The sequence below is a fragment of the Tubulanus polymorphus genome, chromosome 10, assembly GCF_964204645.1.
Source record: "Tubulanus polymorphus chromosome 10, tnTubPoly1.2, whole genome shotgun sequence".
Taxonomy (NCBI): domain Eukaryota; kingdom Metazoa; phylum Nemertea; class Palaeonemertea; order Tubulaniformes; family Tubulanidae; genus Tubulanus; species Tubulanus polymorphus.
In genome coordinates this window covers 231,230-244,874 of record NC_134034.1, presented here as the reverse complement: position 1 = coordinate 244,874, position 13,645 = coordinate 231,230, and the positions used below count along the sequence as shown (strand labels likewise).

At 41.7% G+C, this 13,645-nt stretch overlaps 3 protein-coding genes and 1 non-coding gene across 7 annotated transcripts in view; 2 read left to right on the top strand and 2 right to left on the bottom strand.

The window, feature by feature from the left end:
- The first annotated feature begins 827 nt into the window (after nt 1-827).
- Nucleotides 828-3,270, top strand: LOC141912135 (uncharacterized). The gene is made up of 3 exons (XM_074803353.1): nt 828-971; nt 1,172-1,392; nt 1,603-3,270. Exons 2-3 carry the CDS (start codon nt 1,210-1,212, stop codon nt 2,326-2,328), a joined length of 909 nt encoding a protein of 302 aa, XP_074659454.1. The 5' UTR covers nt 828-971; nt 1,172-1,209; the 3' UTR covers nt 2,329-3,270.
- Nucleotides 3,271-4,994: 1,724 nt separating this feature from the next.
- LOC141912270 (uncharacterized) lies at nt 4,995-6,603 on the top strand. Its single transcript, XM_074803506.1, has 2 exons — nt 4,995-5,050; nt 5,420-6,603. The coding sequence occupies exon 2, from the start codon at nt 5,451-5,453 to the stop codon at nt 6,477-6,479; it is 1,029 nt and encodes a 342-aa protein (XP_074659607.1). The 5' UTR covers nt 4,995-5,050; nt 5,420-5,450; the 3' UTR covers nt 6,480-6,603.
- Nucleotides 6,604-6,932: 329 nt separating this feature from the next.
- LOC141911671 (polypeptide N-acetylgalactosaminyltransferase 5-like) overlaps nt 6,933-13,645 on the bottom strand; it is a 33,564-nt gene continuing 26,851 nt past the window's right edge. Inside the window, exons 6-12 of one of the 4 annotated variants that reach the window (XM_074802667.1) lie at nt 12,492-12,708; nt 10,815-10,932; nt 10,526-10,711; nt 10,119-10,247; nt 9,855-9,971; nt 8,974-9,102; nt 6,933-8,400 (exon numbers count right to left, since the gene is read on the bottom strand). In XM_074802667.1, coding sequence (XP_074658768.1) covers nt 8,254-8,400; nt 8,974-9,102; nt 9,855-9,971; nt 10,119-10,247; nt 10,526-10,711; nt 10,815-10,932; nt 12,492-12,708 — 1,043 coding nt within the window. In that variant the 3' untranslated portion in view covers nt 6,933-8,253. The remainder of the gene's footprint in view (nt 8,401-8,973; nt 9,103-9,854; nt 9,972-10,118; nt 10,248-10,525; nt 10,712-10,814; nt 10,933-12,491; nt 12,709-13,645) is intronic. The other 3 variants (XM_074802669.1, XM_074802668.1, XM_074802670.1) reach the window with 3 other exon arrangements.
- Nucleotides 7,859-7,931, bottom strand: Trnar-acg (transfer RNA arginine (anticodon ACG)). The gene has a single exon. It is a non-coding gene; the product is annotated as a tRNA-Arg (tRNA).

The window sequence follows — 13,645 nt, the reverse complement described above, 5'->3', positions numbered from 1 at the left end:
AGTACCATTCGGTTAGAACCCACCCCTCAGAGTACCACCCCAGTCTACCCTGTGATTTCCTAGGAAATATAGCCTTTATGGTCAGAATTTGAAAAAAAACGGCCGCTTACAGATTTGAAAAATGTTACCTGATATCAATTAATGTTCTGTGTATAGAGGTGTTGTATGGACCATAAACGATTGTTCTAACGGTTGACATTCACGGGAATATTAGGAGACGCGTCATCAACTAACTGAATTGAACACATGGCCAGACAGCAGTTTGATGAAACCGCCCCTCCCTTACCTCCTTACCTCCCTCCCCTCCCCTCCCTCCCCTCCCCGCGAGTTTCCCAGTTTCATAAAATAATAAACTCCTTAAAAAGAGGTTTAAGGTTGTTTAATCGATTTTCGGGTTTAATTATTTCAGTATGTGTGAACTCAGCCGGTTGTGCTGCTAAATGTAACCATGGTCACGCCCAGACGACGCAGAACGCCGCCGCAGCATCCGGAGCGTCAGGAACAGACGCGCGTGCGTGTGACGGCAACTATGGCGACCAACATTTAGTAATTAAAGTTACATATAGATAGTGTGCGTGAGCTGCGTTACGATTACGTCTACGTTTCATATTAACACGGAATATAACCCCGATTTACAGAGAAATTCCCAGGGGTTTTTGTTTCGAAGCGCACCACTCACGTTTTGTAACGTGTGCGGCTGAATTCAATTGGAAATAAAGAGACACTAAATTCTGGTTTATTTCAACACTACGAAACGAGAGACGTTTCAAAAGGTCAAAATATATTCGACAATAACAAGCGAACCTGTTGTGTTCATTCAATCGATCGGTTTATATAAACTAACACGTGACTCGCGACTACAAGGACAAAATATAGGACGAGGAAATAAATTGCGAATAGACTATAATTAAAAGGGTTTCAGATATTCGACGAGGAAAGACGTATAAAACCTTCAAGGATTTAGAGAAAAGGTAAGTTTATTATTTCGATGGAGTAAACGAAGTTAGTTTCATAGATCTTAGTATTTATAATCTAATCTCGGATATTGATTTATTGTTAGATTCAAACAAAGCCCCTTTCGATTTCATACAAATCCATATATTTCACATTCGAAATATTTTTACCATTTAAAAAAGCACCTCATTATTTATATAGATATATTATTTCCTAGAAATTCCAAGAAATCCAAATCTCGCGTGAACGAGAAAAATGGCGTCGAAACACCAAGAGTTTCTGCAGACGCTTCCGGTGGCTGACCAGGCGTGGGTCAATCAACAAGTTTTACTCGCTCAACAACAGGGGGCAGCACAAAACGATGCTGACAAGCAGTGCTGCATGACACGTGACCCGGTGAAGTATAGACGAGCGCATACAATACTCGGAATCATGCAGGTATATATACCAGCGACACCTGGTGGATCCTCGCTTGCCACAAGTGGAATCCACTATTGTCGCAGCAGTTGATGTCCTACTGCACACTAGCGACACCTAGTGGATCCTCGCCTGCTACAAGTGGAATCCACTATTGTCGCAGTAGTTGATGTCCTACTGCACACTAGCGACACCTGGTGGTTACTCTATATTTTTCTATCTTTATTTCAGATCGTAATCGGTGTTGTATTCATGATAGTTGCACCGATTCTGGGAGCTAAGACCAGTTTGGGTAAGATGGCTTTCTCGTTTGGAATGAGTGCCCTGTGGTTTATACTGGCCGGTTCGTTCGGTATCGGTGGTCGCAACAAACGCAGGTGCGCGTTGATCACGTGTATGGTCTTCTGCGTGTTCGCCGCCATTGCCTGCGCATGCGTGATGGCGTCATGCGGTTCGGGAATGCGTAAGATCATGCACGGCGGTAAATACGACTGGAAGAACGACGATCATCACCGACACCACCATGACGGTCCACCGAAACGTATCGCAGCGCCACCTCGCGACCAATTCGGTGGAAAGTTTGACGACGACGACCGAAAGCCGCCGATGTCGAAAGACCTGGACTGGGGCAAGAGGAGATGTAGCAGGGTTTATATCGGTCTCTACGGAACCCTCACATTCCTCGCTATGGTTGAATTCATCGTCGCTATCGTGCAGGCTGTCTACTGCTGTAAGGTCACGTGTTGCGGAAGGACGCGCGTCACGCAGGCGCCGGTCATCATCTACATGAACGGGGCGCCACCTGTCGGTGACTACCAGCAGAGGAAACCTTCAGCGCCGAACGTGTATCCGATCCTGGGACCGGTTCAACCTCCGGCCTACACAGAGAAGGAGGATGCTGAGAAGAAAGAGGTTGTTTACGATGATACAGAAGCTTCAGCTGGAGGCATCGTTTAAAACGGGCAACGAAATCTGTAAAATTCTGAGCCGGAGTTCAGGGTTCGAGGCCTCGCTAGACCTAGCCCTATTAGTCTATAGCTATCTATATCCATCTTGCACGTTTTTACGCTATTTTAAAACACCAAATTGTGGTCAGATTTGTATATACAGAATTCTCTATATTTATTCATCGTAAAATCGATTATCGAATATTGGAAATTGTTAATTCGAGATCGAATATCGAATGACGAAAATCGTGAATTTGAATATCGAGGTTCTAAATTTGAATATTGAATAATCGTGATGTAAGTTTATCTATTTATTTATCTATAAGGCTAAACAAAAATGATACATTGTTTCTCCGCAGCGGCCGGGTCATTTTTGTAATATATGATAAAATTTATAAACAGTTCATTTCTATAGCGGCCGGGTCTGTTATGGTAAAATTGATCACGATTTTAAAAAAAAGTAATGTATAGGGTAGATAGGCGGCCGGCCGGGTCAACATTTAAGCTCAGCAGAGCGGAGAAACAAGGTTTCAATTTTTTTTAGCCTAAACAAAAGATTTCAGGAATTATTTCAGAATTCAAAATTATGTAAATCTATCTATTTTGTGTACGAATACTAATGTCTGCTATATGACAGAACTCTGTGATATTCTTAATTTTTAGTTTTGTTAATTTCTAAACCGCAGATTCTATTTCGGAGGCAAATTTTATCTTATGATCCCCTAAAAACGTTTTTTAATGCACTTGTTAAATTTAACTATAGCAATTTTTGATGCTTTCAAACAAACTCAAATGAATAAAGCTCATCAACACACGTCACTGGGTTTACGGGTTGTGTTTATAGAATCCGTCCAATCACCGACGAGTTAACCCCGTTCCGTCCGTGCACGTGACCTGTTCTTGTTATTATTGTAGAAGAGACACAAAAATAAAGCGCTTATTTTTACTACTGTAGAAATATCAGAGTTTTGTTCGGTTAAAAGTTTAAAATGATTTGAAGGAAATCTCTTGGTTTAATGACGTCACTATCCCCTATAGATTCCCTGGGCCTGGTTTTAATAGACTGTGGTTTACTTACTAGTGGACTAACTTAATTAATCTTTAGTTGAGTATGTCTCCTACCGTCCTCACCCGTGTTGTATGTCTATACCCCTCGCGGTAAGTCAGAGAATGATAGGTGGGTAGGACGTCACCATCCCCGACTGCTCACCAGCCACCACACCTCACCAGACTGACATACAAACTCGATCAGTCACTACTGGTCTATGGTTTAGTGGTTAGCGTGCTCGACTGGCATGATTGAGGTCGCAGGTTCGAGTCTTGCTAGGGTTAGGGTTATGGTGACCTAGGGTTAGGGTTACGAGGTGAGCTAGGGTTTGGGATCCAACCTATGCACTTAAAGTTTTAGGGCCTGGTTTGGTTTTAGCTAATTTTCCAAGCCTCTATTTTGCACTAAAATTAATGTTTGCAGGATGAAACACTTCTTTTATGGAATGAAGAACTATGAGTCATTTTAAAACGCGTAGTAATCACCGAAAAGTCGTAAAGACTTAACAAATTGAAGCTATAATGAACCGGATATGAATTTCGCAACTATTACGAACAGTTTGTTGATACGTGTTTATGATTTAGTTTCTATGACGCATGGAATTCCATTGAACGCGTTTATAAATGAGTCTGGAATGACTCCATTGATTAATGAGTTAAACTCGTTTACCAGGGTCGCCTACCATTGCACCACCACCATTCAACAGCATCGCCTGCCAGAGTTCGCTTTCGTCTGTCGTTTTCAATTATGACTAAATTCTAAACGGGACAATCATAGTTTGCCATTGGGGACAGCTGTATTCTCTGTAGGGGGGCATAATCTATTTTAGTGTAAATTCATTTCATGCCCAGGCAAAAGTAATTAGGAATGAAAGCGGGGGGGGGAGGGGGTTGGGTTAATAGGTTTGTGATATCGGTATCGTTCTATCACTGGTCAGAGCCACAGGGGCTCATAATTCTGGAGCTCAGATTTACGGTCACAAGGTCAAGGATATCTACTATTGTCCAGAGCAAACTGAGTAAAATACTGGTCAATTCTTTATCTAATTCGCTAACTCTACTACTTGGGCTGATTGATAAAATGCCATCAAAGATTGTTACTCCTGCATTTCTTAAGCCGTACTGCGGAAATCGGGGATTTTCCGCCTGTGGCAAGCGAGGATTCACCAACCGACCGGACGCTACTGATTTGCGAATAGCCATGACCACCCGTTGTGTCTTGCGTGACGCAATTCGAACCCGAAAATCAAAGCTACTGAAACTGTTTTTGTCAATGATTGATATCGTTCTACTAAATAGAATTGCGCACATGATTCAACCCACACAAAACTTATTCAGATCTTTATAAAACATAAACCTGTTTTTTTTTCAATCGGGCAAAAAAACTGCACGAAACAAAATCTATTCATATCGATGATTGAAAGAACACGTCATTAGTTCATAAAAAAGAACTTGCACCAAAAAATCCTTGGACCCTCGTAAATAAGATTCGATTCATCAATTGTTTCTAGTTTTTGGCAACGTTTTTCAACCTTTGACGAGGTTCCAGATATTGACTTGGTAGAAATCGCGCTCGAGTCACCAGGTTTTTAAAAGTTTTCATTAAGAGAATTTCCATTAACGACTGAACACACGTGAAACAGCGAACGATCAGGTTTTAATGATTTATAACAGTTTGTTGTGAAGTAAGTTATAGTTTATTGATTTCCGATGAGAAATTCGCCGTTTTAAAGTAGATGTAGTTTATTGTTTAAATTAGAATTAGGTTAGAATTTACCAAACCCAAACCTACGTTCAGTTCAGGATCTGTCTCCACCGTCTGGATACAGTTTCACAGTACTGGACTCAGTTCCACAGTTCAGGACTCAGTTCCACAGTTCTGGACTCAGTTCCACTGTTCTGAATCTAGTTCCACAATTCAGTTCCACTGTGAAGCTGGAAGTGAAGTGAAATCTTGACTGTAAGTGTGACGTGGTTGGTCCCTGAGTCTGAAACCCAGTAAATTCTATTTCGTAGCTATAGGAGAATTCATTTTCTTTTTTCTCTCATTCCAGAAAATATAATACGATATTGTATTTGAATACGATGGGTTTTGATAAGAAAGTGCTCATACCCGACACCCCGGAGGCCTGGGGACCGGTCCAGTCACCACCCGTTACTCGTAAGCCCAGTCAGAAAACACCGGTCACTGAAACAGATACAGGAAACTCATGTATGTCTACAGATCCGGTGAAATATTACAAGGCTCATACAGCTATGGGTAGCATACAGATTATTATCGGTATCCTGGCTATCGTACTCGGCGGGTATCTAGCCAGTCGTGGTGGATACGCGTGTTACGGCGGTATCGCAGGGGGCGCTAGTATCTTGTTCATCCTAGGGGGCGCTTTCGGTATCGCCGGCCGCGAGAAGAAACGATGCTTCCTGATCACGTGTCTGGTGTTCTGTATAATAGCGGCTGTCACGTGCGGTCTGATTCTAGTGACCAGTGCCGCCATCTATCGTCAACAGAATATGAACTACAGAGCAGACTATGATGGAATAAAGAAATCCGGTGATCTTTGGGATGATTGGAAGGATCGTCACGATCATTCCTCGACGACCACGGCGACACCTACCGGTTCAACAACGCAAGATTCGTCATCAACAATGCACGACCGTGACGACCGTAAAAATAAAGATCGTGACCATGGTGACTGGAAGAAAAGAAGATGGCCGGGGAGAAGCGCCATAGCCGTCCATTGCGTGCTTGGATTCTTTCTCTTATTTGAAATGGTCGTCGCTATCGTACAGGCCGCCTATTGTTGCCAGGTGACGTGTTGTCGGTCACGTGTCAGTCAAGAGCCAATCATAGTCGTCATGAGCGGTCAACCGCCGGCGTACCAAGGTCAAGGCCAACAACGTCCGAACGCAAAACCGGAGAAGACGGACAGTGCCAGTGAAGAGGGGGTTAGGAAGTCACCCTCCCCGCCCCCTGCCTCTCCACCACCCGCTTACTCACTAGAGAACCTAAAACGAGATGATTCCCCGATACCGGAACCGGAAGTGGTCGTAGATTCCGGTGAGACACGTAAAGAGAGCTTCAGTTTTGGACAGTCGGCTTTCGAGGGATAAACTTTACACTTATAGTGGATCACGCTTGATTTCATCAAATTAGTTCTTTTCACTGATATAAACTAAACTAGAATCGGACACCGGTACGGATCAGCCACCGGTACGGATCAGCCACCGGTACGGATCGGACATCGATACGGATCGGACACCGATATGATGGATCGGTGGTTTTTGTAAATAAATCACTCGACTTTCATAACGTTACAATCAGCAAATTAAAACAAAAATAATTACAAATATCGCAATCATTTTAAAATTTCAATTTCCCAATATCAATTTTCCAAATGCAGAGACAATAAAATCGTCAGTAGAATTGGATTTAATGTTGTTTTCTGTTTTAATTTTTAATGCAGCTTTTTATAAAAAACGATTTCACTGAATTATGGAAAAAAATCCGATAAATCCATCGAAGACACCGACAAGATAGCTTTTTGTTTTACTGTATGGAATTATTTTATTCATCAATTTACATTTTCCTAATTTTTCCTTTTTTGAAACAGAATCGATCAATATTTACACTTTATAAGAGTTACCATACACACACATGTATATAGACACTTCCTGGATGGAATCCCCGATATGACATCATCAAATCAAAATGGCGACTAGTGCGAAATCCCGGTATAACGTATAGTTACCGATCTTGACACCAGGCGGCGATATCGAAATCACGGCGCATTAATTGCGTATCGTATCATCAATTTGTTGATGACGTCATAGGGGGATTTACAAGGCGGCCATGTTTTCCTAGAAGGGTCTTCTATTGTAGATGAAAAGCCTTGAAGAGGGTGTTGTATGTTTGAGCAATAGAATTTAAACCACAACCTTCTAGTAAATATTGCGGTGACAAAGACGTATATAATGAGATAACGACAGTGGAGGGGAGTGGAGGAGGAGGAGGGGCGGAGGAGGGGCGGAGAAGGGGAGGAGGAGGAGGAGGGAGGCAGAGGAGGAGGAGAGTAGGGAGGAGGAGGTGGGAGGTTTGGGCAAGGTCACGGTCACCAGTAGCTATATATTAGAAAATTAAGTTGGAACAGAAAAATGGATAAAAATCTATTGAATAATTAAGTACATGCGATTTAAATAATAATTGGTTGGGTTTTGTTTAAGTAATACATTTACCGCTATGAGCTCAACCGTTAAAACCTCGCAGTATTGAGATAAATGAGAGGGAGGGGTAACAGGAGTCAGGGAGAGACAGGAGTCGGGAGAGACTCTACAATCTCTCATAGGGGGAGGGGTAACAGGTGGCCGCGGGACTCTCGGGGGAGACTTTACAATCACTCATACTTGGAATGACAATTTGTAATAAGCAAAAAGAAACGGTAAATATAAAGGCAAAAATAACCAAAACCTATCGCAGGAAAAAAAAGGTAGAGCGATCCTGCCAGGACTCGAACCTGGAATCCCCTGATTCGTAGTCAGATGCCTTATCCATTGGGCCACAGGACCGATATGTACACTATGCCTATACTTGTGTATACAGCCTATTGAATTGAACAAAGTCGTCTCCAAGGCGCTGACGTCACTAATCGATAGTGTCTCTTTCTATAAAACGTGATCTACAGCTTTTTCCGTCGTTAAGCAGCAGATGTTTGATGACGTCACGACCGACGATCAGCAGCATTTTTAAACGGCAACAAAATCCGTTAAAGTTCGTCTGCAGCAGTTACGACCAACATCCGCCGGAAGTTCTTCACAAACTCATTAAAATTTAAACCGTCTATTTTTGAATTATTTACACGGGAGCTATGACGTCATCGATGGACGGTGGTCACGAGATGTGAGTATCTGGTGTTTTTCTCTTCCAAAGCCACACCTGTAATCGATTCGAAGTGTCGCACGATTTCATGAGCAGTTTTTTATGGTCGGAGCTCATTTCGAGGCACATTCCAGACGAAGTGTGGTACAAACGATTGTCCTGGAACGAAACAATATCGTATCGTATCGTATCGTATCGGATCGTATCGGTTACAACCAACGGGAGGCATTATATGCCTATTTCTAGGTTGTCAAACAACGTGAATAAATTCCCCGCGACAGATCACGATTTATCAAATACTAGATTAAGATTCATTGTGATTCTATATGTGTGAAGTTGTATTGTAATCGAGATTTCTAAAATAGAACTGACGGGAATTCTAGATGCCGTTTCAGCAATTGATTCTTAATTTTCAATCAGTTAACCCGCCAGGGGGCGGTGTTAGTCAAGACAAGGGACCAGGAGCCGGTTCCATAGTCATAGCTTAGACTTAATTCTATAACCCATTTTATATGACCAGTCTTAAGATTAGAGACCATTCTTGGATTTAAGTATCGACTGGGAACCAGTTGCTCAATAGTTGGTTACAGTTAATCGGTAGATCGTTGTCATAGTGACAATATAAGTTATGTTACTATGTTATTTATCCGGGGGTTATTTTCAACCAACTTTTCAGCAACTGCTGCAACTGCTCGACGAGTGTGGCCCATGTTAATATCGTTACCCACTAACCTCTCTATATCTCCAATCCTGATTACCGTGTTGCCCATGGCAACTGAATATCGTGACATCGCCGGAACCAGTGTAGTCATAGCAACCGTCGTCACGTCTGATTTCGCCCTTTTTACTTAGCAACCAAAACTGAAAATAAAAACACGTGTCAGCCATATTTTCATTAGCAGCCATTTTGGTAAAACTGTAAAATAGGTATAAATGTTTGGAATGTATGTTTTCGACTGTATAACGGACGCGAAGAAGAGGACATATGTCATGCTAAGTTATGACGTTGCCTAGGGTTAGACGCCATACTTTTAGGCCTGCAAAGTACCAGACTAGAAATAGAACTAGTATGACACTATAAGTGGTGACTAGTCACTTCCCCATTGTAGCATAGATTTGTACTAGTCTAGCATGGACTAGGATTCTAGTAGAAACGAAAATAAAAAGGTGTGCGAAGTTTCTAAGGCTAAAAATAACATGCATCAAAATTCAATCACCAAGAATTGAGTAAAATATCTATCTATTATAGGCTACTCGTCCTTTTAGAAATACCGAGAAATAGTCCTTACCGAGAAGTACGGGTTATAGTGTTCCACCGTATCCCCACTTACCGCAGTAACCTCGCACGTGCCGCACTGAACGAAACTAACCCCTGGCAAGTGGGGATATGTTCTCCTTCTAGATGTGATGTATAGTTTAGACCGTTTTGCGTAAAGATGGCCGCCTCTATCAATCACCCAATGACGTCACAGAATCGTTTTACGAAACAGTATGCAAATAGCTCATCGGAGGCCAATGACGTCATGGTGTATTTTAAGGAGGCGGACATCTTTGTAGAGAGGGTCTAATATTCCTGTTTCCAGATTTTAGCCTTAGAAAACAACGACACATACTTGGTTACCGTGTACCTGATTACCGCCCTGTCTATGACAAGGCCACAGTTTCAGTGGAGTAGAACCCGGGTGATCGACTGACGCATCCAAACACTGAGCCGTTTCACCACTTCTGATCTGTAAATAAACACATCACAATAGTTTATATAGGATCCACTAGGCGGCGTTAGTGTGAACTCAGAAGTCGTATACGAAGGTCCGCTAGGTGACGCCAGTAATAGAATAGAATACGATGGTCCGCTAGGTGTCGCTAGTATTACTCACCTCGCCGGAAGCTATCGACTCTCCTGGTACGAATAGATCCGGGTATACGTTCTTCACGTACCAATCAAATGTTTTACACTTTAGACGTTTCCTCAATTCTCGTCGTGCTGAAACATCGCCGTAATCACCCTAAAAACACAAACACACTGCAGAACAACCAACGTGCTTCAGACTTAAAACTTTCTTATTCTGGTATAAGTGTGTTGACCAGGTGAACAATCATGGCTTTTTCAAAGACAAGTCTAAGCAGATTTTAGGTCTATAATCAATGTAACAACTTAAAACCAGTCCCTACATGGATTTATAATCAATCACCTTCGAAATTAAACCACGACTGTTCAACTGATTCCAGAATGGAGTAATTCCTATAAAACTGATTCTTTGCTCTGATCTCTGAAAAAACTTACCAAATCATTATTAAAACGTTCGTAGTAATACTTTTTATAGTCGTCCAACCAGACCTCGGCGACTCGGACGGAATTCTTTTTCACGACGTTACCCCCGGTGCCCCACGAGTACGGACTTCTTTTACGAAATATATGCCCCACATGTGAACAGGGAATGATCTCTAATGTACCGCCGCACATCCAGATCTACAACAAACATATTCACATATATATAAACACTGTTCTCTTAGGGAACATTCCGCGAGGAACGGAGGAAGTTTTCGATTTTGTTGTATATTAATTTATTTACCTTGAATGATAACTCTAGATTTTCACCGCCCCAGATGTCCATACCGGGGTCGTATGTACCGAGATACTCGAAATACTGCCGATGAATGGCGAATAATCCGCCCGCCATTGTCGGAGACCTGATTAACAGAATACCACAAAATATCGTCTTAATTTACAATTTATTACATGTTCAAGACGACGCTAGTTATATAAAACAACCCACAGTATCATTGAACAACCCGTAAAAATCAGAAAATCCAGTTTCACTGATGTTTGTGATAGAATTCAGTGACGATGTTTTAGATAGAATGCTTCACTAAAGATCTCTCTTTATCGTTCTTTATTTGAAAATATTTAATCAAATACGTGATGATTGGTGGATATTTGCAATCTATTATAAGCGTCGTTGATATTGTGGGTTGTTTATATATGACCCACATAAAGACTGTGACTACATTCTCAATACATTCATTCAGTACTTAGTTAATCTAAATATACGTGAAATTAATATTGAATTAGATTGATACGTATTTGAATTATGATATATTAGAATATGATATATCTACATGAAATTATGATAATAAGTCAATTATGATTATGATAATTAGTTAATTGTAATTAGCGATTTTGAATTAATTATTTTGCAAACAGAGACAAGGAAGCGACAGATGAAATGAAAACATGAATATGAAGAAAAAACCTTCCACCGTCTACAAGCGCCACCTACTCATAGAACCCTCGTTATCAATGAGGGAAAGAGCGTTGTCTACGTCACGGGAAAACCGGTTGATAAGGAGATGGCGTGCGAAGCGATACCTAGCGGTAAACATAGATGAGAATCCGATCGACGCTAGGCTTAGGAAGAAATGTGAAGGGTAATCAGGGTGAGGGCGTAACAAGAAGGGGCCATGGATTCAGCAGAGGTCAAACTATAGAGAGCGCGAATTGGGAATAATTGAAATGTGTTGTGAGATGTTGCAGGTCCCAGTAGGTTGGTTATAGGTTATATGTATCGTGATAAACCAGGTATTTGTACCTGGTCATTGTAGTGGTGGATCCCCGGGGATTAGAGTGACTCGGGTTGGGTCCGTGCAATAGCCATATCCAAGATGGCCGGTGTTATTGAGGTATCTATACACCGAGGTGTTATTTAATCAGGAAGGACTGGAATTTTCGTGAAGCCCGAATCTCCATTTAGAGTGGTTGAATGCCGTCGTGAAAAACTCACAACTTTCTTTCCTAACCTCTACTCCATGTATATAGCAAAGATAAGTGCAGTTCATGACCGTTAGGGGAAGCGATGGTGGCGAACACTCTCGCCTCTAGCGGCCACAAACTGCAAAAACAGCACTGAGTTTCACAAAGCATTTGATAGAATTATTCATGAAAATACTGGTTGCCATTAACAACCGGTCATTATGACGGCAGATAAAGTGTGGTGAAGTTAGTTAGAGAAATGATTAGTTTTTTGTTATTGAGTTAATCACTAATCGTTCGTTTAATGAAAATAAATCAAGTTTGTTGATGTTATTGAGAATGAGAAAGTTATTTAATTAAGTCTGTAGTCATTTATTGTTTTATGTCAGCTAAATACTGAAGCGGTTAATCAATAATTAGCTTTGTGAATAATATATATGGGGTTAGGTAAGAAAGTGTGTAATCACGCACAGCTAGGAGACTAGGTTATGGGGCCTACCTTATCGGGTCTGTAAACGCTTTCATGTAAGAGCGATCATGTTGCGTTAACGGTGACCAATTAAATATCATATCAGAGAGTCTGAATATTCCCTTTTGAGTGAACTTCGCCCCGGAGTACGCGAACCGTAAGTTTTCCATATCTATGACGTCAATAACCGGACAGACGGAAGTCGTCCAGTTTCTAGCGATTCGATCGAGAAGAGGTTCCAACCAGCCTGTAACATTTTAAAGTGTTATCCGATCATAGATGGCGCTGTTACAGGAGCAGGGGAATCCCAGACCCCAGGAGCAGGAGGTCCTGGGTCTGAATTACAGGTCATTGCTCATCCTTTCACAACTCTGGTGACCCCTAGCGACTAGAACAGGCACTGGAGTTCGATGAACTCCCCTCACTGCTGTGGCGATCCCTAATGTTTGTGTTTCAAGGTGTCATCTATAACAAGCGAGGTTTAGGTGTAAAGAATGTCCGCGATATTTAAGCCGTGTTTAGGAATAAAGGGATTAAATGTTAGTTGAATCTGAGTCTCTAGGACCTAAATCTAATCGGACCCAAACTGTGGAACTGAACCCGGTATAGATCATGCCGAAGAGAAGTCCGATTCCTAAGAATAACTAATACCGTTAGTCAGACCGATACACCTATAGATATATCTCTCTGTATCTCTCACCTAATCGGTCTAAACGGCTGCAGACCGAGTTCAGCGCGTCGAGTCTTCTCAATAGACTGCATGGTAACCCAGTCAAACTGCATGGTATGTATGTGAAACCCGCCGACAATATTGTTATAGAAAGCACCTCCGATAAACGCGAAAGTGTCGTCACTTATCGTGTTGATAATCGGGGCTGTAACGGCGCTTGTACTGTTCGACATTGGATCTAAAAGTGGTTCCAGCCACCCTGTAAATATTCATCAATCTCAACTGTTTAGAATTCTCTCTATACACGTTACAGACGCTGAGTGTTTGCCCTGTGGCCCCAGGTGTTTATGTGTTTGTGGTTTGATGATATCTGTGTTTATGGAATTGTTTACAAAAAAACACCGCCACCTTAAAACCATAAACAATGAGCTCGAACGACGAAAATTAAAAATCTTAGAATGAAACAATTCTAAACAGGGATCAGTGTTACTCGGAAATTGGTTAAATCTTATCA